This window comes from Saccopteryx leptura, chromosome 2 (genome assembly GCF_036850995.1).
Source record: "Saccopteryx leptura isolate mSacLep1 chromosome 2, mSacLep1_pri_phased_curated, whole genome shotgun sequence".
NCBI classification, from domain to species: Eukaryota; Metazoa; Chordata; class Mammalia; order Chiroptera; family Emballonuridae; genus Saccopteryx; species Saccopteryx leptura.
In genome coordinates this window covers 27060373-27086304 of record NC_089504.1, presented here as the reverse complement: position 1 = coordinate 27086304, position 25932 = coordinate 27060373, and the positions used below count along the sequence as shown (strand labels likewise).

Sequence of the window (25932 nt, the reverse complement as noted above, 5' to 3'; positions counted from 1 at the left end):
AGGGTTTGCTCATCTAGATTTTTCTCAGGTAATTTCAGCCTTGACAAATAAGGCTGTGGTCAGCTTCAAAAACAGCAGTAACACTAACAGTAACAACACTGTCTTCCATTCGAACTGGAGTCTGGAATTGAACTGATGTCATCTGGGCTACACTGGGACCGCCCACAGCCCTCCAGGCCGATAAGATCACGGTGGGAAAGGCTGGGACTCTTCCTGCCAGTTTCCAGGGTACTTACAGAGCCTCTTTGCCTCCGCAAGTATTTGAAACTTGGGCAGTTTACAGAAGTTACTTCTTTGAATTCAACTCAGAAACTGTTTATTAGACACCTCTTCTACTCCCCAAGCTTCATGCAACTTTTGATTTCTGGCTGACGGGAGCTCACGTTTCTTACTAAATTTGGTGAGGAAGGTCCGGGGCTGACAGTCCTGGTGACTAGGGTGGAGTGTCAGAGCATCCACCTCAAACCACGTTCGAGTGACGACAGGGACTTGTTGGGCACTGGTGTTGTTGGGTCCTGGTTCGGAACAGTGACGGGAAAGGGACGTTGGAACGATCGCTCCCCCAGAGCGAGCCCCATTCAGTCTGTGGTTCATGCTTCCATCCTTTGTTTGGGCCTGTTTCAGGTGAGCCGCAACTTTGAGCTGGTTGGGCGGGTGAACTTGGACCAGCTGGAGCAGATGAAGGAGAAGCTGGAGAGCTCCAGCAGCGACGACGAGGACAAGGAAGAAGAGATGAACAGCAAGGCTGACGACAGAGGTTAGTCTCAGCCCTGCCCTCCGAGTCCCAGATGGCAGCCAGCACGTCCACGGGGGAGACAGAAGGGAGCCAGAGGTTGTTGTAGGAACAACAGAAGGAGCAATCCTTCTTCGTTAAGTAGCAGAGACTGTCTTCGGAAACATGTCAGGGGCCATGTTCTTGCAAACTGTTACCAGCTAGAGAAACTCTCAGGGAAGCAGGCATTTTCTCTCTCACTGTAGTCTGTTTGTTTATTAAAAATACATAGCGGCGATTGGTTTTTAATAAGGAAAACTGGTGTCTTGGGAATCTTTAGAATGAGAACTGGCGGACGACAAGACAGATGACACTGTAGCGCTATAAAGGAATGTAAATGAACTTCCAGTGGCACACTGAAGTAAGATATGCGTTGCTGAGGTCATGGGGGAGGCCGCGGGGGACTGGAATCCTGAGCCCTCTCTCTGCGTCCTCAGCATGGCCCTGTCCTTCACCTCCCTGTTGCTGATTTTGCTTTGTGAAGAGGGATAAGGAAACCAATACCTTTCATTTAATCTGCATTTATAGGAGACACAGGGGAAGATGTCATGGAATTTTGGTATTGTTTTTCCCACTTCCTTTTCATCTATAATTATCTTCAAAATGAAGTTCTTCAAAAGTATGTGTAGCTATAGACACACATGTGTGTGATCAAGAGTTGGTTCTTTAGGTTGTTCAATACAGAATATGGTGGAAATCTCAAGATAGTGCATATACGCATACAGGTTGAAATATGTTACCTTAGTTACTGCAGATTATCAAAAGCACACGGATAGCATAAGCATGAGAACTCAACATTATAGATGTCATCCAGTGATGGGAAGAATGGCATTAGTTACCACTGTTGAGCATCCTTATGGGCCAGGCCAGGGTTGGTGGTTTCTATGCCTTTTTTCCATTAATCTTATGTAATGGAGAGGGCTCTACAGTTGGCCTGCCTGCATTTGGCTCACGGTTCGGCTGCTATTTTGATGACTTTGGATAAATTCTTTTAACTCCCTGTGCATTCATCATCAGTAGTAATGATATCACCTACCTCCTGTAGTTGTATACAGTTTAAATGAGATAACACACAAGACATAAACCCATTCCTGAAACACAGTCCCCAACTAATAATAACCCTGCAGTGTAGGTGGCATGACTGGCATTTTACAAATGGGGAAATAAAGGCCCAGAAAGTTTAAGAGCTCGTTCAAAGTTTTAAAAACAAAACAAAACACTAGAGGTTGAATTTAGCCTTTTGGCTTCAAAGGCAAGATCCCTTTTACACTGCATAGCATCTTCTCAACCCTGTGCACAGTGGAGTACTCATTGAAGGGAGCTTGATCCTGAATTCTGTCAGTTCTGGGGCATGTCGGCGCTTGCTCTAACGTTCACGTTTGCAAAATAGCTTCATTTTCCTCCTTAGTCAGTCTGCAAACCTAAGAAAGAGTATGTATGTGGTGACCATTTCCCTCCAAGGTTCTCCCCATTCTTTCTCCTGAACTGCTCCTTCTCTCACCCCTACCCCAATGCCACAGCAGAAATCCAAAGATTTGCAAGGTGGGGGTCCACTTTGGCCCTAGAATCTCCTGCTAAGATGACAGCAGGCACTGCCAGCCAAACATGCCAGCATGTCCATGGTCAACCTGAAAACAATAAGTGGACAAAGGAAACAGCTTCACCGTGTAGGCTGATTGCCTTTGTAAAGTTACAGCGTTTATCAGTAGGGGCCATACTCCTCATTTCTGACATGGAAAATGGCTATGATCTGAGAAGCGTGGCTTTTCTTTTTTATTTTAACATTCCCCAATTATGTTCTTGGTGGTGAGTTCTTTAGCATCTGTGCACCGTTACCGGAGTTCTCGGAAGGGGGGTCCCTTTGACAGAGGGTAGGAGGCTCCTCTTGCTCCCTGGCGCCCAGTGCCCCGCCATTCCTCTTCTGGAAATCAATGACTCCTCTTTGGACCCTTGGCTTTGGGGTCTTTGAACTAAACATCCATGATTTTAAAGGTTATAAGTATGCAGAGGTAAGAACTCCTTTTAGCCAGTCCTCCCGTGTGACTCCAAAATAGAAGCACCGAAAACTAGGAGAAAAAAATGATGGCAGTGAGCTGCGTGGGGCACCAGGCAAATTTCCTCGCTTGCCCGTCCTGGCTGCCCCGTCCACATGAGCACCGTGGCTGCAGGCCTGCGCGGTTTGCTGCGAAAGAGCCTCGTCACATCGGACCACTTCTCGCTGGAAGGTGGCCTTACGTTCATGAGCCTTAATCACACGGGAAGAAGAAATCTCAGGGTGGAGAAGCATGCATTTCTCTCTCACTGGGTGGAGGATTCACATGAGTAACTCCTAGTAACGTTAATGGGAATCATCAGCCTCAACCATCCCGTCCCCTCCCCATCCTTGAAAGAACAGCCCTCTTTGTCTCATCGCCTTTGAATCCATTTTCTACCATCTAGGTAGATTCTTGCCAACCAGAAGAAACAAACGACACACAATAGCCTCGGGGTGTTTTTGCCAGCCAGTCTGTCTTCTAGGAGCAGAGAGTGGGAGGTGGCTTAGTGCATCTCTGGGGGCTGATGGAGAGCTATTTGATGTGTGACAGGTAATGACTGGCCCCCTCCTCTGAGGCGGAAACAGCATGAGCCATTGGAAAGAATAGATGGCTGGGTTCATGTTTCCTAAGGGTAAGGAGCCATGTGCCAGGAGCATGCCCCTCGTTGGCAGGGTAGACTGTCATCAGTGTGGCACACTCAGTTCAGGGGCTCGTGTCCTTGTAGTTACCCCATTCCCAGCGTCCTTTCCAACACTGGCACTGAAGAGAGGACGGCCTGGCCACACTGCAGGTGCTGCCTAGAAAGCTCGGAGGGAATTTGAAAGAGAAGAAACCAGGCATGAGGAAATCAAAATTAACCCAAGCGCGCTCTCCCCCACCCCCTCTCATTATGCAGTGGGGAGGAGTCAGGAAGGCATTCTGTTGATTTCTTGCCCAAGATAATCCCTGCTAAGAAATTAATGCACAGAGCAGATGGTGCTGTCTCATTTCCAATGAAAAGAACCAAGGAAGATAGTCTGTGCAATTATTTTTAATGGCTGGTGTGGTGATCTTCTTAATTTGTGAGAAAAATGTTTCATCTTTTGTTAAAACTGGCCCCATTCACGGAGCTTTTTTGTGCCAAAGATGAAGGCGGCACGGAGATACCTGTCCCGTTCGCGTCATCCTGATGTTTTTAGCTGGAGGATTTCATCCAGGAGACATCTTCCTGTAACATCTTGTATGTACAGCACGGAGTGATCAAATACAGGCAGATGATCACCCTTGCCCTGCGCACTGCCCTCGCACTGCAGCGTGGCCACAGAACTGTCTAGGTCCTGCGGTTTATAACGCACGGGAAAATTCGGCCCGCTGCGGTGTAATGAAAGACATATGGGCTTGGGGCTCAGGATCACACAAAGGCCATATAAAGCTCTCATCAATTAGCCACCCAACCCACGTTTATCAGACCTCTAATAAGTGCCCAGCGCCGTGGAGGAGACCGAAATGATGACAGTCCATGGTTGATGTTTACAGCAGACCTGTCTGGAAATGTCTGTATACCCCCACCTTCGTGGATTTCACCAACTGAGGAAGAGACAGCGGGCAGCTGGCCAGGACCCCTCGTTAGCCAAGCATGCACTTTCTCTTGCACACTGGCCTCCCTGTTGTCCGGGATTCACGTCTGTGCTCGTTTCTCTGCTCGCCACACTCATCCAGGGCGCTCGTAGCCGCCCTGTGAGGCGTTGATTATGATATCCATGGCAGATGACCGCAAGTCATGAGTCGGGAAGGAATTCTCACTTGGAAGCGGTCAAACGCCTTGCAGTCCACGCATAACCTGGTCTGGTGCTTTCAGGAGCCTATATTCTTTTTAGCGAGCAAGGATACACTTGTGTCAAATAGAAAATGAATAGGTGCTAAACTGTGACACCATCACAGAAAGCAGAGACTTGTTGGGCGGGGAGGGGAGGATGCTGAGATGATGCCCTTGGGATGAGCCAGGTTATTCGTGAGAGAAGCAGAGGTGGAGAGGTGAGGCAAGGAGGCGTCTGGGGCCTGGGCACCAGGAGCAGTTCTGGAGAGCTGTTCTAGAAACACCGTAGGTGAACAGCCAGGCAGGAGAAAGGATAAGGAATCTGGAAATCGCTTTCACAAATGGCTTTACAAAAGAAGGAAGGAGAGGAGGTTTCCTTGTAAATGTTGGCTTATGTCTCCCGCCTCTGCCCACTGCACATGGTAATATCGGTTCCCCTTTCTCTTTATAGACCTGATGCGATTCTCGGACCACGGGGCTGCTATTAACACTCAGAAGCGTTTTCCGTGTGAATTTTGCGGACGGGCGTTTTCACAGGGCTCTGAATGGGAACGGCACGTGCTGAGACACGGCATGTAAGTTGAACCATCCCGAGAATGCCTTTGCCCAGAGTGTGAGGTAGTAGTGAGACTGGGTTCTTTTATCTTCTTTACCTTTTGTTGTCGTTGTTGTTGTTGTTTGGTTCCCCTGATGACACCCAGACCCCTGTTGTCACATTTCTGGGCATGGGAGGAGAGACAGATGTCAGGAACTAGGCTGTCCCTTTTCTGTTGGTTTTTAAAATGATCACCCAGACACAAGTCAAATGAAAAAATCATCCCTTGAGCAGGGACAAATCCCGCTCAAGCCCTCGCGTAGAAGTTTTATGCCTTCTCCAGCCAGTGTCCCTTCAGCTTTCATTAGCATGACATTCTCTGATAGAGCGTGGACCGGGGTCAAAGATCTGGCTTCTGTTCCTGCCTCTGATGACTCATTCCCTGAGTGGCCTTGAACATTCCCACGCACCTCTTGGTGCCTTCAGTGCTCTGCCTCGGGGACAGAGCCAGCTTCTGCCTGCCTCCCAGGTAGGTGGGAGCGTACCTGTAAAACACTTATAAGATCCTTGAACGTAAAATCCTTGATCTTTTGCATAAGACACTCTTAAGCGCTAGGCACAAGCATACATGTTGGTCTTTTTAGCAGAAAATAGCCCTGAAATTTGAAGCGTCTAAATTTCAGAAAATATAACTTATTTTCCCGAGGCATGTGTTCCAGCTTCAGGTGTTTGCTTTTTGTTTATTTTAATGATTTGTTTCTGGACCTGTCTATGAAATTTTTAATACTGGGGTTGCTCTTTTAGTCTTAATAAACGTAGCCAATCTCCTAGCTTCTGGGCTCCTCTGATGAGTTTGAGCATAAACAATACTTGCTTTTACCACTTACAACTTCACACTGTTCCCACTATAGGAGGGAACATAAAACAATCAATCCAGAAACAAAGCACGATGTAGTCAAAACATTGTATAATAATGGGTATTTTTGTAAGTTCGGATACTAGAAATACTGACCTATGCAAAACATGTAGCAAGAACAAATCACTCCAAATTTAGTCACACATTCATGGCATTTGTTCCAAGGAAACCCCAAGGATGTTTTAGGACCAGGGAAATGAGGATGTCTTTGTTTGTTTGTTTAATTAGAAAAAAAGTACATACTCATCTTTCTCTACTATCCCTGTTTCTCCAGGGCATTGAATGACACCAAGCAGGTGAGCAAAGAAGAAATCCACCTAAAGGAGAGTGTGCAGGACAGTATTAAGATGCCCTCTATAGAAGAAAAGGAAGATGATGAGGCAATCGGGATAGACTTTTCCCTAAAGAATGAGACAGTAGCCATCTGTGTAGTAGCTGCCGATAAATCTCTCCTGGAGAACGCAGAGGCCAAAAAGGAATAAGCGTTTGGTGAAATTCTTAATCACACCTTACTTGAACCATGATGAAAAAGTGGGAGGGCCAGCTTGGGCTGAGAAGTGGGGGAGGGGCGGGGTGGGAGACAGAAAAGAGAAGACAGAACAAAGCTGCTTTTTAGGACTGAACAATCTATTTTCAAAGCACTGGTACCTGTGTGAGTGAGTATGTAAATTAAAGTTATTTAAATGGTTGGAATATGTGGCTCCTTTTCCATCACTACATCTTTTCTTCCGGATCTTCATCATGGAAGTTTCGTTTGTTGCGGACCGTGGAGGCACCTCCCACGCACACGGTGCGCCCTGGGGTGGTCTTGGACAGTATGTGGAACAAGCTCCATGACCCGTAGAAGACTTCTTAGGGGAACAACTTTTTGACGCACAACTTTCAGTGCGTTTTTCTAGTTTTAATACCTTAAGCTTTTTCAAGACCTAACTGCAGCCGCTTTGGGAAAAAAAAAAACATTAAAAAAAAAAAAAATCAAAAACAGAAAACAAAAGAAAACTGCTTTGCATAATAAAACAGTCACCTGTTTCCTAGTACCTCAAACTTAACCAAGGGAAATCTCTGCATTTGTCAGTACTACCTGTCGTCGTCGTCGCTGTGGTTAAATGTAGAGAGAACTGCTGGGCAAGATGGTGAATGGAGAAAAAAAAAGAGTTTTAAAGAAAGGAACACAAATTGTGCTTAAAATCCCCACGTGGGTTTTATTTCTTAAAATACTGTGATTTTTTTAATTATTTTAGTAAAAAACAAAACAAAAAAAAGAAACAGACTTTAATTATTAGATAACTGTTTGTGAATTGTCATCCTTTATTCCAGGTAAGCTGTTTATTAGTGTTCAACTATAATTTAGAATTTGGTAGATTCATATGAGCTAATTTTAAGGTGACTGTGGAGTTTTGTTTGCCACATGTTCATTTTCTATCAATTTGAGTGTTACAAACACAGCACAATTCAGTTTTTCATATAAATTGTTCTTTTTTTGCGTGTGTGTTGTTATTGTTCTAATTTGGGGGCAGGGGAGATTTAGGGGGTTTTTTGTGAATAGGAATGTTTTTATTTTAAACATGGAAATAACAAAGAAGTTAACTTTTTTTTTTTTTAATTTAACTAAAGAACCAAATTTTTCGGCACAGCTATGCAGCTTGCGGGCCAGACGAGGAAGTCCTCTTCACCCTTTTGTTGCTTGTCAAAATAACACATTATCCGTCTCACACAAATAATTTCTGTTCGGATGGGCTGGCTTTTGTGTGTGATTTAAAATCTGTGTTTTATTTTTGTTTGCATTGTGTTTTGGGGGGGATTCTCATTTAATTTGGGGATAAGGGGATCCCATCCCTTTGGTGAGAAGGGACAAGAAATACTTACATCCTACGAGGAGCCTGGAGAACTACTTTTTTGTTTGTTTAAATCTAGCTGCCAGCTGCTCTGTTTCCCCATCTTAGCTTTTTCAGGAGGGAGCAGCTTAGACTGATCTTAAGTCTACATTTATACTATGTTCTGATTGTGAACAGAGAGTTTTCGTTCCAAAAAGTAGACAAGAACTTTCCTTGAAGCCTAGGTTTTAGAAGCCTGTGTGCTTGCAGCGCTTGGATGTGTGTGTCCTCGTGTGTGGGTGTGTGTGGGGGTGTGAGTCTTTTGGCTTTCATGTTTTGTTTTGTTTTTGTTTTTGTTTTTGTTTTTTACTTGGAAGGGTCAGGGGAGGGGGAGGGAGAGTGGGAAGGGGGATTGCTGAGATGACAGTGTCCCACATAGCTTCAAATAAAATCCATGGAAAGATACCGCATTTGTGGAATAAGTGCTTACTTGAAAAGCATGTTCTTCTTTTATTTTCTTGCTGTTACAAACTTTTTATTTGTAGGGCATTTATTTTAATTTAATCTTTTTTTTTTTTAGGGATGAGGGCCATCATGTGGAAACCAGACAAATGGGGAAAGTGTGAACTATCTAAACAGAGATTCATTTTGTGTCCATATTTGTTTTTAATTGGCCTCATTTCAAATGTATTTAAACAGTTTCATACCTGGATTGGGTGTTTATAATGGTTACCAAAAACAAACAAAAAGAGAAAAAGGAAAAAAAAAAAAGGAAAGAAAGAAAAAGGAAAAAAAAAAAAGAAAATAATTGTGACATGCTTTTATCACTACTTTATTTTTCAAATAACATGTAAATATTGTAATCCATTGGGTTTTGTTTTGCTAACCTGTTAATAAAAATATGGGACCATTATCCTTTTAACAAGGCTAGAATGTCATTTTTTTTCTTTTTTCAAACATATACCTGATATTTTGTTGCCGCACATTTTGGATGCATTATTATAATTCTGTTGACTGTAATGACATAGAATTTACAACATTTTTTTGTTTGTTTAATTTATACAGAGGACATTTTTTTTCAGAGCTTGAGAGAAGAAAATAAATAGCAAAATGATAACCTGTTGACTCCAATAATCAGCGTTTCCCAATACTTGATAAAAGATAGGGAAAACCTGAGTTCTTGAAGCCAAGGGTTTAAAAAAAAAAAAGAAAGAAAGAAACACACAAGTAGGTTATTCAAGTTGTTTGCAACATACATTTTGTAATAAAATGTGAGAAATTAATAAAGAATTTTTTTCACATCTGTCTATGTGCATCTGTTGTAGATCATTTGTAGCTATAACTATAGATCAATGCAGAAGTAATGCAGCATTGCCTTTCAAGGCACGGACACGGGAGGTATTTCAAGCCACAGGATCTGTACCGGTATGGAAAGCAAAGGTAAAATTAAAGGAAGGTGTGAGCTGGGATTTTAAAATGTTCTTATTTCTGCATCAGGTATTTATCACCAACTGGGGGAATTTTATGGAGGGAATGTTTTCCATCAAAAAATGTGAATCAGCCTGACCAGGCGGTGGCACAGTGGATAGAGCGTTGGACTGGGATGCAGAGGACCCAGGTTTGAGACCCCGAGGTCGCCAGCTTGAGCGCAGGCTCATCTGGTTTGAGCAAAGCTCACCAGCTTGGACCCAAGGTCACTGGCTTGAGCAAGGGGTTACTCAGTCTGCTGAAGGCCCATGGTCAAGGCACATATGAGAAAGCAATCAATGAACAGCTAAGGTGTCACAACGAAAAACTGGTGATTGATGCTTCTCATCTCTCTCCGTTCCTGTCTGTCTGTCCCTCTCTCTGACTGTCTCTGTAAAAAAAAAAAAAAAAAAAGTGACTCAAAGTGGTATAGGAAAGTTCAGAAGAAGGAAGTGCTGGTGATCGATATCATTTAGGGACCCTGAATCCATGAGCACAGTTATTTTAAAACTAACTGCAAGTTACAGCCACTGCCATAAACCACCTTCCTGTGCATCCTGCACCAGTAATTATCATCATTAATTTACTCTTTGAGCTACTATGTTATAAAGCAAAGGAAAAATTAATAGTCATGAAACCCAGGAGAAGAGTATGTAATTCAAAATCAACAGCATCAATTGTTGGCCTCAGCTGAATGACACTGCCTGCCTCTGGTGTTAGTTGACTGGCTCATGGATCCCTTGTTCTGAGCTCATTCTAAAGATTTGGTTCTCAGCCTTCCTCTCCTTTATCCCCTTCACAAAGGAAGGTCCTGTTTACAAAAGTACATAAAATACAATCAGAAAAAGCAAGATAAATCGGGACCCAAGAGAAAATGAGGACTGAGTAGCACTAAGTAATAATAATAGGGGATTGGCAGAATGCCTTCCATGAGGCCGTATTTGCCTCTGAGCTTCCTGGTTAGCACAGCAAGATATCAATTGTGAATCACAATGTTAGTAGCTTTATTATCAAATGCTCAAAAGATACACCCACCTTTTCTGGAACTGCAGGTTGAGAAGTTCTGTATATTTTTCTAAAGAAGAGAACGCAACATAACGGACTTATCTATTGTAAAGCATAGCTATTCTCTCAAGGCCTCCATCAAATATTTAATAAGCAACGTTGTTATTAAGGTCATGTCTAATCCACACTCCCACACTGTCTTATGGAGAGGACGTGGAATTTACTGATATATTAGTCATGGTAGGGCTGCAAGAAAGCATCGCCTCAGATAGATGCTTAATTCTCATCTATTCACAGTGAGGGTCAGTGGGGGGGGGGGGTGTTCTTTCATCTGGTGATTCAGGGATCCAAGCTCCTCCATCTATCCAAAGATGCTACCATCTCAACAAATGAATCCCAGGGTCATTGCCATAATCTTGGAGGTGGTCTGCCCACTCAAATGCCTCACCTAGGAAGTAGCACATCACCTGAGTCTTGCATCCTGGGTTAGACCTGGTCACAGCAGCATCTACCCACAAGAGGGCTGGAAAGTGTGTGGTCTTACTACCAATGTGCCCGGGAAAGAACACATGAACTGGCAACATCTACCAGAATCAGGAACTTACAGAAATATTCCTTTGGAAACAGTAGGGGAGATAGAAATCCTCTGTTCTTCAGAAAATAGAAGATGCTGGTCCCATTACCTGTGTACTTAACCAATATATATTTTTAATTTTTAATTTACTGATTTTAGAGAGAGAAAGAGAAACATCGGTTTGTTGATCCACTTATTTATGCATTCACTGATTGATTCTTGTATGTGACTAGACCGGGTATTGAACTCACAACCTTGGCCTAATGGGATGATGTTTAACCAATATTTCTGAGCAACTATTTGGTGCTTACCACTCTATAACAACAAATGAGACTTGGGACTTGGCTTCGACAGCTGACGAATAGTGAGGATAGAGATGCACCCTGGGAGAAATGATGACCCCTGGAGATGCTGGGACTGGCTGGACCCTTGGCTTCCCGATGTGAGGCTCTGCCCCCACCTCTGTGCCAGTGCTGACAACCCTGGAGAGAGGTGACCTTGATTGTGAACACATTTTTTTCTGCCCATCTGAAAGCACACATTTGAACTAGGGAGGCATGTGAGAAATTGGTTCCTCAAACACAGGGTGAGCCTTTAGCCCTTAGCTTAACAGAAATGACTCTAAGATATGCTCCTCTCCTTGAAGCTGCCCATAGTTCAGGGCCAGGGGTGTGCAAGGGGACAGCACTTGATCATAGGAAACCATAAGACGTTCCAAAGTAGCGTGCTCACATTTCCTATAAATGTCTGTTCTTTTCCAAACGCCCTTCCCTGCACATGTTATTCCCTCTGCCTCGGTCTTGAATTTCTTCTTCACTGCAAGTTACCTGCCCTTGAAGACTCAGCCTCAATAGAACTTTAATGTGAAGCCTTCCTTCCCTGACTTCCTTTCACATGACAGGGATGGTTACTGACTTATCACCGGTGCCCTGTCTGCATAAACATTTACTGAAAACTCCTCTTCCCCTCCCCCAGTCCTGCTCAGACTTGAAGTAGCTGAGACACATTGCCATCAGATGCAGCTTAGCCTTTTTAAATTCAAATATATTCCTGTTGATACCAAGTGTTAGTGATCTGATTTGGCATCAGTGCTACATTTTCTTTGGGAGCTTGAGATTGCTTTTTTAAGTATCTAAGTAAAAAGATGCAGCTGGGTAGATGAAAAATGTCTTTGAAACTCGAGGCTGTCTCTGAAGAAATGTCAGAGAACTGAACGCCACCACTCCCCCTCAAGAGGTCACTTTGGCCACCCTCCTCCTCTCTTGCTTAGAGGTGACTAGGAAATGGATAGGGAGGGCCACTGGGTCTTAACGCTGGACCTCAGCGGTGACCAGCTGCAGAGTGGGGGGAGCAGAAGCCAGAATTGGCCATGATGGAGGTGGAGATGTGTGGCTGTGACGAGCTGGGTGTGATGCCTGTGGCAAGAGGCAGAACCAAGCAGGCAAAGAGTGGGGGATGGTAGGTTGAGAGGGAGGGTGGAGGGAAAGACTGAGCATGGAGTGATTTGGACACGTTTGTTACACGGGAGGAAAGGAGCCTCCCGTGGGCAGCAGCAGGGCAACCGACAAGCAAACTCATACTGGGACCCAGGGCACAACAGAGCAATGGGCGGTGCAGATGTGGAGAGCCCCTTTCTCCTCCACCTTTCCCCCCAGGGGAGGGGGAAAGGGAACGTGCTATCCCTGAGTATTTCCAGGTGGAGGATGCCTGGGGTGATTGGAGTTCTTGCAGGTGAAGCTTACCTTTGAGGTGAAATCCAAAGTGAGAGGCGGGGAAGAGTCCGTAGAGGGTAAGACTTGGAGCTGCTGCTGCAGGCCCTGTAGAAGGAGACTGGAGGACACAGGGAACCTGAGCAGAGCTGAGAGCAATCAGTAAGCATTATGGTCTCCATATGACATAATAACTGATTCAATAATCCTCTGCTAGGACTTCCCTCCAATACCCTCCCTCATAACCCCCCAGCCCCGCCCCGCGCACACACACACACACACACTCTGACACCGCCTAATAAAAGAGGAGAAAATGGAAAGAAAAAGTCAGCTCTTAGAATCAGAAGGGACACTTCCTCTCACCGCCTACTTAATTATCTGGCCTTTGGAATCAGGGATGGAAAGCAAACTTGCCTTGTTTCTATTCACAGCTCCTCTCCCGAGTTTGCTCCCATTAATGAAGCAGCTCAGTTTGGTTCAGCCAACTGCACGCATGGCTTCCAGAAACCACATCACAATGCGGGAGGAATGCAGCCTCCAGCTATGCTACAGCAGCTTAACCACATTGTTTAAAGAGAGGAGCAGGGGCAGCCCAGCGCCTCCGAAATCCATTTAAGATGTGTGAAAACACGGGATTGCAATTCTGACCTTTCCCTGAAGCTGAGAGGCCCGACTCCCAGAAGACTGCAGCTGCAGGCCTGGGCCCGTCCCCATTCCTGGGACTCTGGCGCTGGGTGGCCCTGCCTCTGAGTGTCCTTCTGTCCCTGACAGGGCACCAGCCTGAAGGCTGCTGGGCATTTTGGAAGGGGAGACAGATACTGCTTGAGGAATGGTCATCGAGACCAAAAGAGGGAGAAGGGGACATCAAAGGGCAAAAGAGGAAAACCTTATGGAAATCATGTGGATCCAGGTCTATGGTCACTTACTGCCTTTTCAGGTTTGGGTCAGGGAAGAGACTGTACCCCAATGGGCTTTCTGATGCCAACTGAGATGCCAAAAATGTCTGAGGCATTGTGGGGCAGGAGGAAGGTCATGGAACTTGGAATTTGAATAACAAGACTGAATTTCCACTTCATTACCTAAGTGCAGATGGCACATAGATGCAGCGCAGCTGGTTACGAGTGGAGTCTGCAGCCAAGCTGCCTCAGTTCGAATCCTGACTCCTCCACGGACTGTGTGGCCTTGGGCAATTAACATAACCTTCCTACATCTCAGTTTTCCCATCTGTGTCACCGAGGATAAAAGTGCCTAGTCATGCATGTTATGAGGATTAAATATGTAAAGAGCTTAGCACAGTGCCTCTCTCATAGTCTGTGCCCGGCTGATAGAGTCCAAGGTCATCCTCTCATGGCAGTTAACTCTTTAAGGACTTGGAACCTTTGTTTCCCATCTGTGGAGAAGAGACAGTGGGGGCTTTCTCTTAAGGTGGCTTCGGATGAAAATAGATTAGAGAGCATGTGACGTGTTTGGACCATCGTAGGTACTTGATATGTGGCCACTGAATCTACACCTACTGATTTTTCTCTTGCTGGACCCTGCAAAAATATAAAGGGTGTGGTTTCTTCAGATAAAATGTGCAGCAACAGAAGATATTTAGCTCACAGGGTGGGTTCTGGGCTCAAGGAGAACTCAGTTTGAGCGTCCAGTCCTCTTCCCATCCACTTTAAAACCTTGGACAGGCTATTTATTTATTTTTCTCTGCCTTGGCTTTCTTTATAAAATGGAGAATAATCGTATCTACTGTGAAAATGAGAAGACATAAAGCAGAAATTGGCCCAGAGGAGGGCCACAGAGTGTGAAACGAATACTGCTTGAAGACTGGGGCTTCCCCTGACGGCCCCTACACCTATGAGCATGCCTAGTACGGTGCACAGCGAGTATCTGCAGCCTGACTGGCTGGCTGGGAGGTGAGGCAGGCACACAACAGCGCAAAGGTGTCAATTTCTGAAAGGAGGCGTGGCCCAGTAGCTTGCTGGGTCAAGTTGATGCTCACATACTCACAGCCCTCAGTAGCAGATGAGCAGGTATCACTGGTAGATGAGTCTTTACTTACGATTTTTTTTTAGTACAATTATTTTCTAGAATCAAAAGTATTGCTCTGCAAAAAGTGTCTCTGCAGGGATTCAGGAAGCACCTTTTAAAGTTCCAGCCAGTCACCCTCGATCCCGCCCCCCTCCCACGCCATAGATGGCTCTGCTTTGGCGGAAGCAGCAGGAACAGACGTCTTGTTTCTATTAATTATTCTATTAAGTTTGGCCAGAAACAGGAATATAGTCACTGCCCTGGTTTAAACATAAGCACTACAGGACTCTTGCTTATGATTGGCAAAGATGCGGGAAGACCCTAATTGGCTTTGGCATCATGGTTAGAGGATCTCTGAAACCAAGTTTCCAAGTCATTAAAGTATTAAATGAACCAAAACGATGATTTGAAGAATTTAAAGAACTGCAGCGATGAGGACGACGATGCCAGCTAATATCCGTTGAGCACAAACCACGGGAGAGGCACTGGGCTCAGTGCTTGACCTGTTTCGGTGCCTCCATGCCCAGTGCTTCATTGTTCCATCTAGAAGAGAAGCAGAAGAACCCTTTCCCCTAAAGTGAGTCCGTGAAACCTTCCTTGTAATCCGATTGGGTCAACGTAGGTTGGCCCACACATACAGCCCTGGACCTCTGCCAGGTGATCACCATCATCTGAGTGTCTTAGACTAATCATGATTTCCATCTGGACTAGGAATGGGATGGGGAGAAATCTGGGTTGAATTAGGAAGAAGGAAATAGAGGCTAGATGTTGGCTACACAACCAGCAAAACCCCTGATGTAGGTGCTGAATAATTATTCGGTGAATGATATAATAAAAGCGAGTGTGTGGCCCGGCGCTCCTAGGAGTTGTTCCAATAGGGAAGTCTGCCAATAAAATGGGAGGGGGGTTGGGACTGGGTCTCCTGGGATGGCTCTCCTGACACTAAAAGGTCCTTGGCCTCAGGAGCCTCTCACAGACCTGGACACAACTGGGTCCTTTCCAACCTGCTGCTTCTGACCTCGGCAGTCCTCTTGCTCAGAAAGGAGGATGGTAATCTTCTCCAGCCGCGTACAAGCGTCTCAAGAGTTTTGCAGGCAGTGTCTGTCTCCCCAGCTCAGAAACCTCCTTGACTGCAGAGAGGTGCTTAGCAGACCTACTGCTCTTGTCTGCCTTCTGACCCAGTCTCGTCTGCGCTCATTCATTTTCAAGAACCAGAGTCTCTCATTGGAGACAGTTAAAGAATTAGGGCCCTTCCTCCCAAGCCTGTATCCTCTAATGAACCCGCCTCACTTCCCAGGGAGGTGGTGAGGGCAGATGGTACGACGGGCCTTTGGGAACTGATGGGTCTGTCTTACAACACCAGCCCCACTAGTGACTCTCAGTAGGACAGAAAAATCACTCACCCTCACTGAGTCTTCTTTGTCTCTGAAACAGCATGTTCATAAATAAAGCACTGTCTTCCTTTCCTCAAAGAAGGGGCTTTGGATAGCTGCCAGAGTAGGAGAATTTGGATTTTGGGAAATTAAGACCTTATAGAGAAATTGGGGGAAGGACGAGGCAACATCAGTAGAAAACCTGTGAGAGGTCTCATGAATATATATTTTCCATTTTTCCTAAAATAGAGTAAAACAAAAAAAAAGACACAAAATGTCAGTGCCATTTAACACATGTTAAAACACTAATAGCAAGTGCTAGCCAACAAATTTCTATTTACCATCTCTGGCTTGTAAGAATATTTCAACATCTCTGCTCCCTTCAGTTTAAAGGGAAATGCTGAAAATTCAGACTGTCGGTCAGAGGGAGAGAAACCAGAGTTTGTGGGTTGGTCTGTTTGCTCTCCGGTTCAAGTCCCCATCTACATTGTCCTTGTCTTTCTGTTCGTTTGCTGGGGCATTGTTTTCTCCTGCTCTCCAGAGACCCAGGCTCAGGGCACCTCACAGAGCAAATCCTGTGCACCATCTGTCTACACTAGCCTGCTCCTCCCCTGGGGCTCCCAGTCTCAGGGCAACATTGCCAACCACCCAGTCAGCCAAGGAGAGACCTGGGCACAGGCGCTGACTGCTTCCTCACACCGGCCCCTCACCTTCAACCAGTCCCTAGGTCCACTGGTCCGCTCCTAACACCCATGAACCCGGCTGCCTCTGTTCATACTCACCCAGGTGCTATACCTTAGCCTTCATTACTCATCGAGACCTCCACAGCCACTTCCTATCTGGTTTCCTCCAGCCCAGCCAGATCACATGAGGCAGCCAGGATGGAGGCAAATCTGATTCTGTTGCCCCCTTTTCTTAAAACCTTTTGGACCCTCTAACTCCATCTGCCCAGACCCCCACCTCAAACCTCCTCCTGCCGTGAAGCACACTCTGCAGCTCCCCAATTATTCTTCATCAATGATGCTCTATTGCAGTGCTGGTCAACCTGGTCCCTACCGCCCACTAGTGGGCGTTCCCGCTTTCATGGTGGGCAGTAGCGAAGCAACCAAAGTATAAATAAAAAGATAGATTTAACTACAGTAAGTTGTTTTATAAAGATTTATCCTGCCAAACTTAGCGAAAATCCGACATAAAGTACTTGGAAGTAATTATTATTATATGCTTTAACTTTCTGTAACTCTGCTTTATACATTTTATAAAGTAAAGTTACTTCCCTACTTTATAAATCACCATTACTATGGAACCGGTGGGCGGTTAGAAAATTTTACTACTAACAGATACAAAAGTGGGCGTTAGGTATAAAAAGGTTGACTACCGCTGCTTCTCCGTTCCTTTCCACGTGCTTCCCAAGTGCTGCGAACATTTCCCTCCCCCCAACCCAGCTAGCTCCTCTTTGTCCTTCAATATTCAGCTCAGATGTAACCTCTCTGTGCCTCAGTTTTTTAGCCCATAGAATGAGCACAGCAATGGTCCTTACCTCATTGGTTGTTGGAGGAATGAATGAGTGAAGCCATGGGAAGCCTGGCTGTTTGATCAGCGTTAGCTCTCACCGTCCTTTCCAGGCAGCCCTGACCCCGAACCGCACTCCCCACACTGCGCCACACTTCCCTCACCACGGGTCTTGGCCGACAGAACTCCAGCGGAATTCCAGACTCCGCATTCCTCGAGCGCCCACAGAGGGCTGTATTTACCTCTGCCTCCGCTCACAGTAGGGCCAGGAGCACTGAGCAGACAGAGGGAATGTTAATCGAATGAATAAATGTTCAGGCCAAGGCGCTGTTTTACCATTGCCTGAAAACCATTCCGAATGACTTATGGCAACTCTCTCCCACTAGGACTTCTGACAAATACCCTGAGATGCCTGGATTTCTGCCCCGGCTCTCACTAACCAGAGACAACCCCCTAGACTCGCCGTGTTAGTGGAAGGACGGGGAAAATGACTTAGTCATCACTGTCAACCTTGGCAAATAAACATTGCTATTACACACTCCAGAGCTCAAGGAGCGACACGTAATTAGGCACAGGTTCAATCAGGAGCGAGAGGCAGGTTGGGAGAGAGCTCCGCGGATGAGTGGCTCATTTGCACTGCCGAAGAGGTGGGGATGTTTGATTTTCAGGCACACGCTGTCGCTGAAATTCACAATTAAATGAATACATTAATATTTTTAAAGTCCATCCTAGGTGACATGCTTTTTCTGAGGAAACAAAAAAAAGCATGCAAGTTGTGTATGTGGGTTTTCAAGTGGCACCAGCAGATATATTAGGACTTGACTTGTTTCTTGATTTTAAAAGTAATATATTTTTCCTTGCGAACACAGTGGAAAACATAGAAAACAATAAAGAAGGAGAATAGAAATCTGTAATGATCTTGTCACACGCTCGGTCCTGTTGCCCATTGGGCTCGCTCTTTCTACGTTCAGTCGCTCACTCAGTAAATGATCTCATCCAGTCCTGTGGCTTTAAATGCTGTCTTTGTGCTCAGGATTCTCAGATTAATATCTCTGGCCCCATCCTCTTCACCCCGCTCCCGACTAGATGTCAAGAGACAGAGTCTTGTGGATACTTAATAGCATCGGAAACTCAATTTGGCCACAATAAATCTCTTGCTTTCCACCCTCTCCCCGCAAAACCATTTTCTCCTCTGGTCTTTCCCCTTTTATTAAATGTCACCACAATACCCAGTTGCTTAAGCCAAAAACTAGAAGGCAGACCCTAACCTTCACACACATTTTGTTCATCAGCCAATCTTAACTCTGCCTTCAAAAGACATCCCAATTCTCTACACATCTTCCATCCTCTACGGCCATCACCCAAGCACAAGAGGCCAATATTTGTTGCTTAGAATTTTGTAAGACCAGTCCCCTAGCCCCATGTCCCTGCTTTCTCTGTCCTCTGTACAGGAGTCAGGATGATAGAGTTGTTTTCTTAAGATTGAGACCTAAAACTTGGATTGTGAAAACAATATATTCAAGGAGAGTTTCAGAAATCAGCTTCTATCATCAATTAGACCAGCAGGGTCTGAGTGTCCGGGTTTTCACCTAGCACCCCCAGTTGTACCACGCTCTTGACCAAGAGCATGCTGGGATCTCTTCATTCAGCTTTCCACCTCTGCTACTGAATGAAGCAATGACTACCCCTCGAATCATTTCATATTTATATAGCAGTAAGAATGTTCAACCCATGACACATGGGAATCAAAAGTGTAACTTTTAAAATTATTTTTTTTCTCATAATAAAACTTTGCACTTGTCCAGAACCACCATACTGTCTGGTGGCAGAAAATTCAATCTATCGAATTCTGGATACACCCAATCACTTAGGGTTTTTTTTTCTGTCTCCTCAAGTTTAAACGCGGTCAGTATGGATTTTCCGTGTCCCTTCCTTCTGCTTATGACCTGGGTTGCTCTTTGGAGGTAGTGGGGTGGGGGAAGGCTTTACAGGCTCTGGTTTACAAGGAAAACCTACTAAGAACTTCATGTTTTATGTAATTAATCTTTGGTTACTCCCACTTTTATCAAGTGAGATAGACCCCCCCTTCCCACCATCAGTTCCCCTTGTCAACTGGTCCAAGTGATCCACCCCCACTGCTGGACACGTTTGGAGCCACAGGAAGGTTCCAGACCCTCCTCCATGACAGCCTGGGGCCGTGCAAGACAGAAAGGTCTATCTTCGGCTCTCTGTGGGCCCTGCTGCCATTTCTTCTCTACTTCTGGCCCGCCGTCCTGCCGCTCCTGGGTTGCACTTGGGAAGTTCTGCACAGGTCCTTTCGGCAGGCTTTCCAAAACCATCCCAGTGCTATCACCTCCTGGCCCGGGATTCAGCTCCTGGAGGAAGGCAGGGAGGCATGGAGCCATGCCAGAGCCCTCTTCAGATGCGCGGCTCTGCTGCCCAGCTGCAGGGAGCGAGTGCGGTCAGCAGGTGGGCTCCAGCTGCCAGCTCCCCCAGATGCAGAAAGCCACCTTGCCCTTCCCAGAGCAGTGTGTATCCAACGACTAAGGTGGATTGAAGGCTCAGCCATTCACCCAACGTAGAACAGCTTTGGTGAGTAACAGTTATTCCAGCATTTCCTACTGGCCAAGGCTTTGTCAGGCTTGCATCCCAACTCTACTCCTCCCTCTGCCCAATTTTGCTTTCTTTCCCTTTCTTCCTAAGGTGTTCGTTCCACATCAGCGTTTTGCGTTCTGAGAGTCTACTTACCTAGCACCCAGCCACGTTCAGGGTCCCTTCTGAGGAATGCTCACTGCAACTCTCTCACCCCCTTCTCCGAGACCCTGCCTCCAGCCTCTCAGCTCAGCTGCTGAAATCTCAACAGAACTAGACTGTTCACTTTAAATTATCTTAATATATTCTGGAATTTTATATAAGTCTTTATATTTGATATACTTTTACTACATCACCATGCGATCTCCCCGAAGCTACTGTAAATAGTATAGCACTCGGCTTCGGGCACAAGAAAAGCCATGCTTTTCTATCAACTTGGGGTTTTTTCTTTTTTGGCCATGACTTTGAAGAGACTCTTTTGAAACTCAAGGTTGAGAATTGATGTTTTTTTCCCTTTTCTTTGGCTGTGGCCTGCCTTCCCGGAGGCAATGAGCTTAGATTGCCCTAGCTGGGTCTGAATGACAGAAGGTTCCCATGGTCTGTTACAGGTGTGGAGGTATGTTTGTGCAGAGTATGGAAAATGCTTGTGTTAATGCAAAATATTTAGTTAACTACAAGGAAGTTGTAGCTTATAGACTTCAAGTCTTCAGGGCAGGCCTTCTGAATTATGAAATAAATTCATCAGACATCTTAATTCATGCCATAAAATATTCGATTCACCTTATTGCCTCTGTGCTAAGCCCAGGCTCACCCAGCACCTTCCTGCCCACCCACGATCCCCCCATAGGGCCCTGCCCTGCCTTGCAGTTCTGATTGAAGGGAAAGAAGGCACGAGGAGGAGATTGTGACGAGCTCTCTTCCTGCCTTGCAGGGGCTCACCCCTCCCTATGTCCTCACGTGGTCTTTGCTCAGTGTGTTCGAGCTGAGGAGGAGAACAAGGACACAAATCCTAATGGATCGATGCCCGACCCTGCGACCTCATTTACTTCACTCACTTCCTCATTGCCCTGTCTCTAAATACAACCACACTGAGGTGGGGGTGGGGGTAGAGCTTGAATATACGAGTTTGGGGGAGACACATTCCATCCATAACAATGAGTAAAGACTTAGACCAGTCAGGTGCTAGAGGGGAGGGTAGTTGAAGAAGTTCCTATTTAGCGGCCATTATTAATGTGACTGAGCATGCGAGCCCATCTATTGATGGTGAGTGAGTGGCATTGGGAGAAGCTGGAGGCCAGAGAAAAGGAACAAAGTTTTGGAACGGGTCAAGGGGAGGAGGAGGCAAGGGAGCCTCGGCAGGAAGGCTGGAGAGCCTTGGTTGCAGGCGAATGCACAGATCTGAACCAAAGCCACTCCAGAGCATGGGTAAGCACTTTAATTTGGGAGCCATCAATAGTTCAGGAGCAACCAATAGGTCAGGAGCAGCAGCAAAGAAAAGAGCAGCGAATCTATCCCAAGTAAGAGAGCAGTGTATGTGTGTGTTGGGGAGTGGAGAGGAGGAGGGGGTCGACTGTAGTTGGAATACAGTCCATGCCCAGGCTAGGTTAGTAAAGGAGCAAAAAGAAGATGGGATTTAATGGGAGGGGAAATTTAGATGACCACAAATACGGGGATCAAATTAAAGAGAGGGCGGCCCTGGCCGGTTGGCTCAGTGGTAGAGCGTCGGCCTGGCGTGCAGAAGTCCCGGGTTCGATTCCCGGCCAGGGCACACAGGAGAGGCACCCATCTGCTTCTCCACCCCCCCCCTCTCCTTCCTCTCTGTCTCTCTCTTCCCCTCCCGCAGCCGCAGCCGAGGCTCCATTGGAGCAAAGATGGCCCGGGCGCTGGGGATGGCTCCTTGGCCTCTGCCCCAGGCGCTAGAGTGGCTCTGGTCGCGGCAAAAGCGATGCCCAGGAGGGGCAGAGCGTCGCCCCCTGGTGGGCAGAGCGTCGCCCCCTGGTGGGCGTGCCGGGTGGATCCCGGTTGGGCGCATGCGGGAGTCTGTCTGACTGTCTCTCCCCGTTTCTAGCTTCAGAAAAATACAAAAAATACAAAAAAAAAAAAAAAATTAAAGAGAGGGCTGAGGAGTGCCTTAAAAACGGCCTCTCGTGCCACAAGAACTCCTGAAGGTTTAATGGTTCCATTTGTGTCTAAATCTGACACAGCTGGGTGGGTAGCTGCTTTGACACTTCGGGCCTTTCCCTCCGGGGGTGGACTGTTTAGCTGGCACACTTGTCTGTTACGTCATTTCTGTCACAAAGCCACGGAGCTAACGGGAGATTTGTATGAAACTATTTATAGAGAGAGATTCCTTAAGGAAGAACAATTCTTGAGAATTTCACCAAGTCAAAGAGACACATTTCTTTAGCATGTGACCTTGGGCAAGTAAATGAACTGTCCTGAGTCTTTCCCTCATCTTGAAAACAAAGTCCCTTGGAGGACTAGCGTAGGCAGAATGAGATCACGGATATGAAGTAGTGCAAGGGTTAGTCATAACTACTGCTGAAGTGCCCGACTATCACAGGTTTCCTTGAGGCGGATCTTCCCTAAGAGGAGGCTTCCCTAAAAGGATGACCAGAGATAGGCTTACTGCTTTCAATGCCTCCAGTTCCCGTGCAGATCCAGGGAGCAAACAGAAAGATGCTTGCGTCCAGGAGGGAACAGAAGCACGGTACTCAGTCAGGAGCAGCTCCTGGGGCGAAAGCAGTGGTTCTCTGATATTTTCAAACAGCAGCTCAGATAAGGGCCTAATATCCAAAATATACAAAGAACTCATAAAACTCAACAACAAACAAACAAACAATCCAATAAAAAAAATGGGAAGAGGACATGAACAGACACTTCTCCCAGGAAGAAATACAAATGGCCAACAGATATATGAAAAGATGCTCATCTTCTTTAGCTATTAGAGAAATGCAAATCAAAACTGCAATGAGATACCACCTCACACCTGTTCGATTAGCTATTATTAACAAGACAGGTAATAGCAAATGTTGGAGAGGCTGTGGAGAAAAAGGAACCCTCATACACTGTTGGTGGGAATGTAAAGTAGTACAACCATTATGGAAGAAAGTATGGTGGTTCCTCAAAAAACTGAAAATAGAACTACCTTATGACCCAGCAATCCCTCTACTGGGTATATACCCCCAAAACTCAGAAACATTGATACGTAAAGACACATGCAGCCCCATGTTCATTGCAGCATTGTTCACAGTGGCCAGGACATGGAAACAACCAAAAAGCCCGTCAATAGATGACTGGATAAAGAAGATGTGGCACATATACACTATGGAATACTACTCAGCCATAAGAAATGATGACATCAGATCATTTACAGCAAAATGGTGGGATCTTGATAACATTATACGAAGTGAAATAAGTAAATCAGAAAAAACCAGGAATTGCATTATTCCATATGTAGGTGGGACATAAAAATGAAACTAAGAGACATTGATAAGAGTGTGGTGGTTACAGGGGGAGGGGGGAAAGGGAGAGGGAAAGGGGGGAGGGGGAGGGGCACAAAGAAAACTAGATAGAAGGTGACAGAGGACAATCTGACTTTGGGTGATGGGTATGCAACATAATTGAACGACAAGATAACCTGGACTTGTTATATTTGAATATATGTATCCTGATTTATTAAAAAAAGAAAATAAAAGAAAGCAGTGGTTCTCAAGTTTTAGCCTGCTTCAGAATCCCCTGAAAGGCTTGTACAACATCAGTGGCTGCAGCCCAACCCCAGAACTTTTGACTCAGTAGTTCTTGGTGGGACCCAAATTTGTCCATGTCTGACAAGTGTCCAGGTGCTGCTTCTGTCCAGGAGACTGCCCTTGAGAGTCACTGACCTCAAGAAACGACAGACACGACCAGTGACCAGCGCGTTGCTCCGCACACAGCCCCTTTTCTGAGCACAGTCAGCTCACAGATTAGAGGGACCCTTGTTCCTTCTTTCCCAATCACTTCTCAGAAGTGAAAGTCACTGGCCCTTAGTGATGAAAGCCTAGAATCGGCTTGGCCAGTTGTCCAGGAAAGAGGGTGTAACCACACACCTAAACGAATGGGTTCGATCGATAAGCAGGAGAGCTGTTTCTGGAGTGATGAAGCCATGTTCATACTACATGACGTAGGAGGCAGTTAGGAACGTTTTCCTTGTGTAGGCTGGGTTCACAAGGACTTCGGGGAGTTAGAAAAAGGACCAGTCTGAATAATGATTGTTTTTAAAGCAGGAAAATCAACCCTCCTGGAAGGTGAGGGACTGTGAAGTGTTGCCGCCTGGCTTCCAAACCTTCTTGTCATACTTGCTGTTTACCAAGCTTGTGAAATTGAGTCCGATTGCCACAAACAAAACTAAAAATGCCAGGCACTGGCCTCTCCTGGACTTTCCTGTATTTAGGGGACCTGGTGGAGACTTTGACCATCAGCACAGTAGCTTCAGACTCCACCAGAAGTTACGAACCTAAGGATTATGAAAATCAGCCAAACAGTGGGTGGGACAATTCCATTGAGTCTCTAGAAGTGCCCGGGGCAGCCGTTCAAGAGATGTCTCACAAAGCATGTTGGTGGTTCCAGGTGTGCGAGCTACGGTATCTAATACCCACGGCAGGCCAGTGCTGGGCCTGGTGGGGATGGGATTTCTGCCTCCAGAGCCTCCGAGCCTGGTGCCAGAGGAGTGTTTGGTTTGTTTGTTTTTGTTGTTTTATTAGGTTTTGCTCATAGCTAAGAATGCTGGTTCAGTCAGAATAAGTTCAAAATAAACTCTGAAGTCAAAAAACCTAGTCTGCAGTTCTGTTCTTCCGCTTTTGGGTCATTCTGAGCAAATCTCTTAGCCTATCTGAGCCTTAATTTTTTAAACTGTAACAAAGAAAGAAGAGTAGTTTCCACATAATGGTAGCAGGGAATAAAATGAGCTAACTAGGTAGAAATGCTTTGAAAACCATATGGCCCTATAACATTGTGAATTTCTATTTGTATGTAAATGTGGACTAACACACACACACAGCTTCTCTATAATTGAGGCCTTACTTTGGCCCTTTCTCAAAATTGAGTGAGCCTTTCTTCTTCGCTGCTCGTCAGAACCTCGGACTGTCTCTAACTTCAAGCACTTTCACAATGAATTTTAATTCATCGTTGACTAATCTATCTATCCCACTCAACTATGAGCTCCCCAAGGGCTGAGCCTGACTGATCTTTCATTTTCCCTCTGACGGTACAGAGTGGGTTCACTGTCATTGTCAAGTGCGTGAAAAAAATATACACAAACTTTGCTGGGACCTCCATGAGGGTATCAGGAAGTTTCCAGCTCGGGTGCAATGCTCCCTGCTTTCTCTGCAACCCTTTTCGAACTGTAGCAAAATGCCCCAGAGGACAAGGGAACGGTCAGGTGGACTACGATCCTGGCGAGGCTCCTGGTCGTCCTACAGGTGCAAGTGATGGACGCAGTGGAGGAAACGCATCTTAATTGGTAGCGTGAAAAACATCTCCCAGATGCCAGGTTGGGTTGTAAGTGCCATCTGTCCTGCCACAGAGGATTAAAGGGAAGAATACCTCTCTCTGGGTTCTGGGGACAGTGTCGGCATCAAGATGAGTTGTGGATATTAACTTGTCTGTGCTCCGCCTGGATGACGACAGGCGAGGGAGCCTGTCTAGTGCTTCCACCTTGAAATCAAATGGACGATGCAGGGGCAGGTCTCTGGGTCCCAGGTGTTTGGTTGCATTTGTTGAAGGGAATTCTGCAGAGAATGAGAATTAAACTTTTTTTTTCTTTTTCTCTTTTT

The 25932-nt window shown here is 45.9% G+C and overlaps 1 protein-coding gene across 7 annotated transcripts in view; it reads left to right on the top strand.

Moving 5' to 3' along the window:
* The window catches only part of ZNF462 (zinc finger protein 462), a 145678-nt gene extending 136519 nt beyond the window's left edge, over positions 1 to 9159 (top strand). For 6 of the 7 annotated variants that reach the window (XM_066367503.1, XM_066367502.1, XM_066367507.1 and 3 more), the window contains exons 11-13: positions 625 to 757; positions 5055 to 5178; positions 6329 to 9159. In XM_066367503.1, coding sequence (XP_066223600.1) covers positions 625 to 757; positions 5055 to 5178; positions 6329 to 6536 — 465 coding nt within the window. In that variant the 3' untranslated portion in view covers positions 6537 to 9159. The remainder of the gene's footprint in view (positions 1 to 624; positions 758 to 5054; positions 5179 to 6328) is intronic. The other variant, XR_010749189.1, reaches the window with a different exon arrangement.
* Positions 9160 to 25932: the final 16773 nt, after the last annotated feature.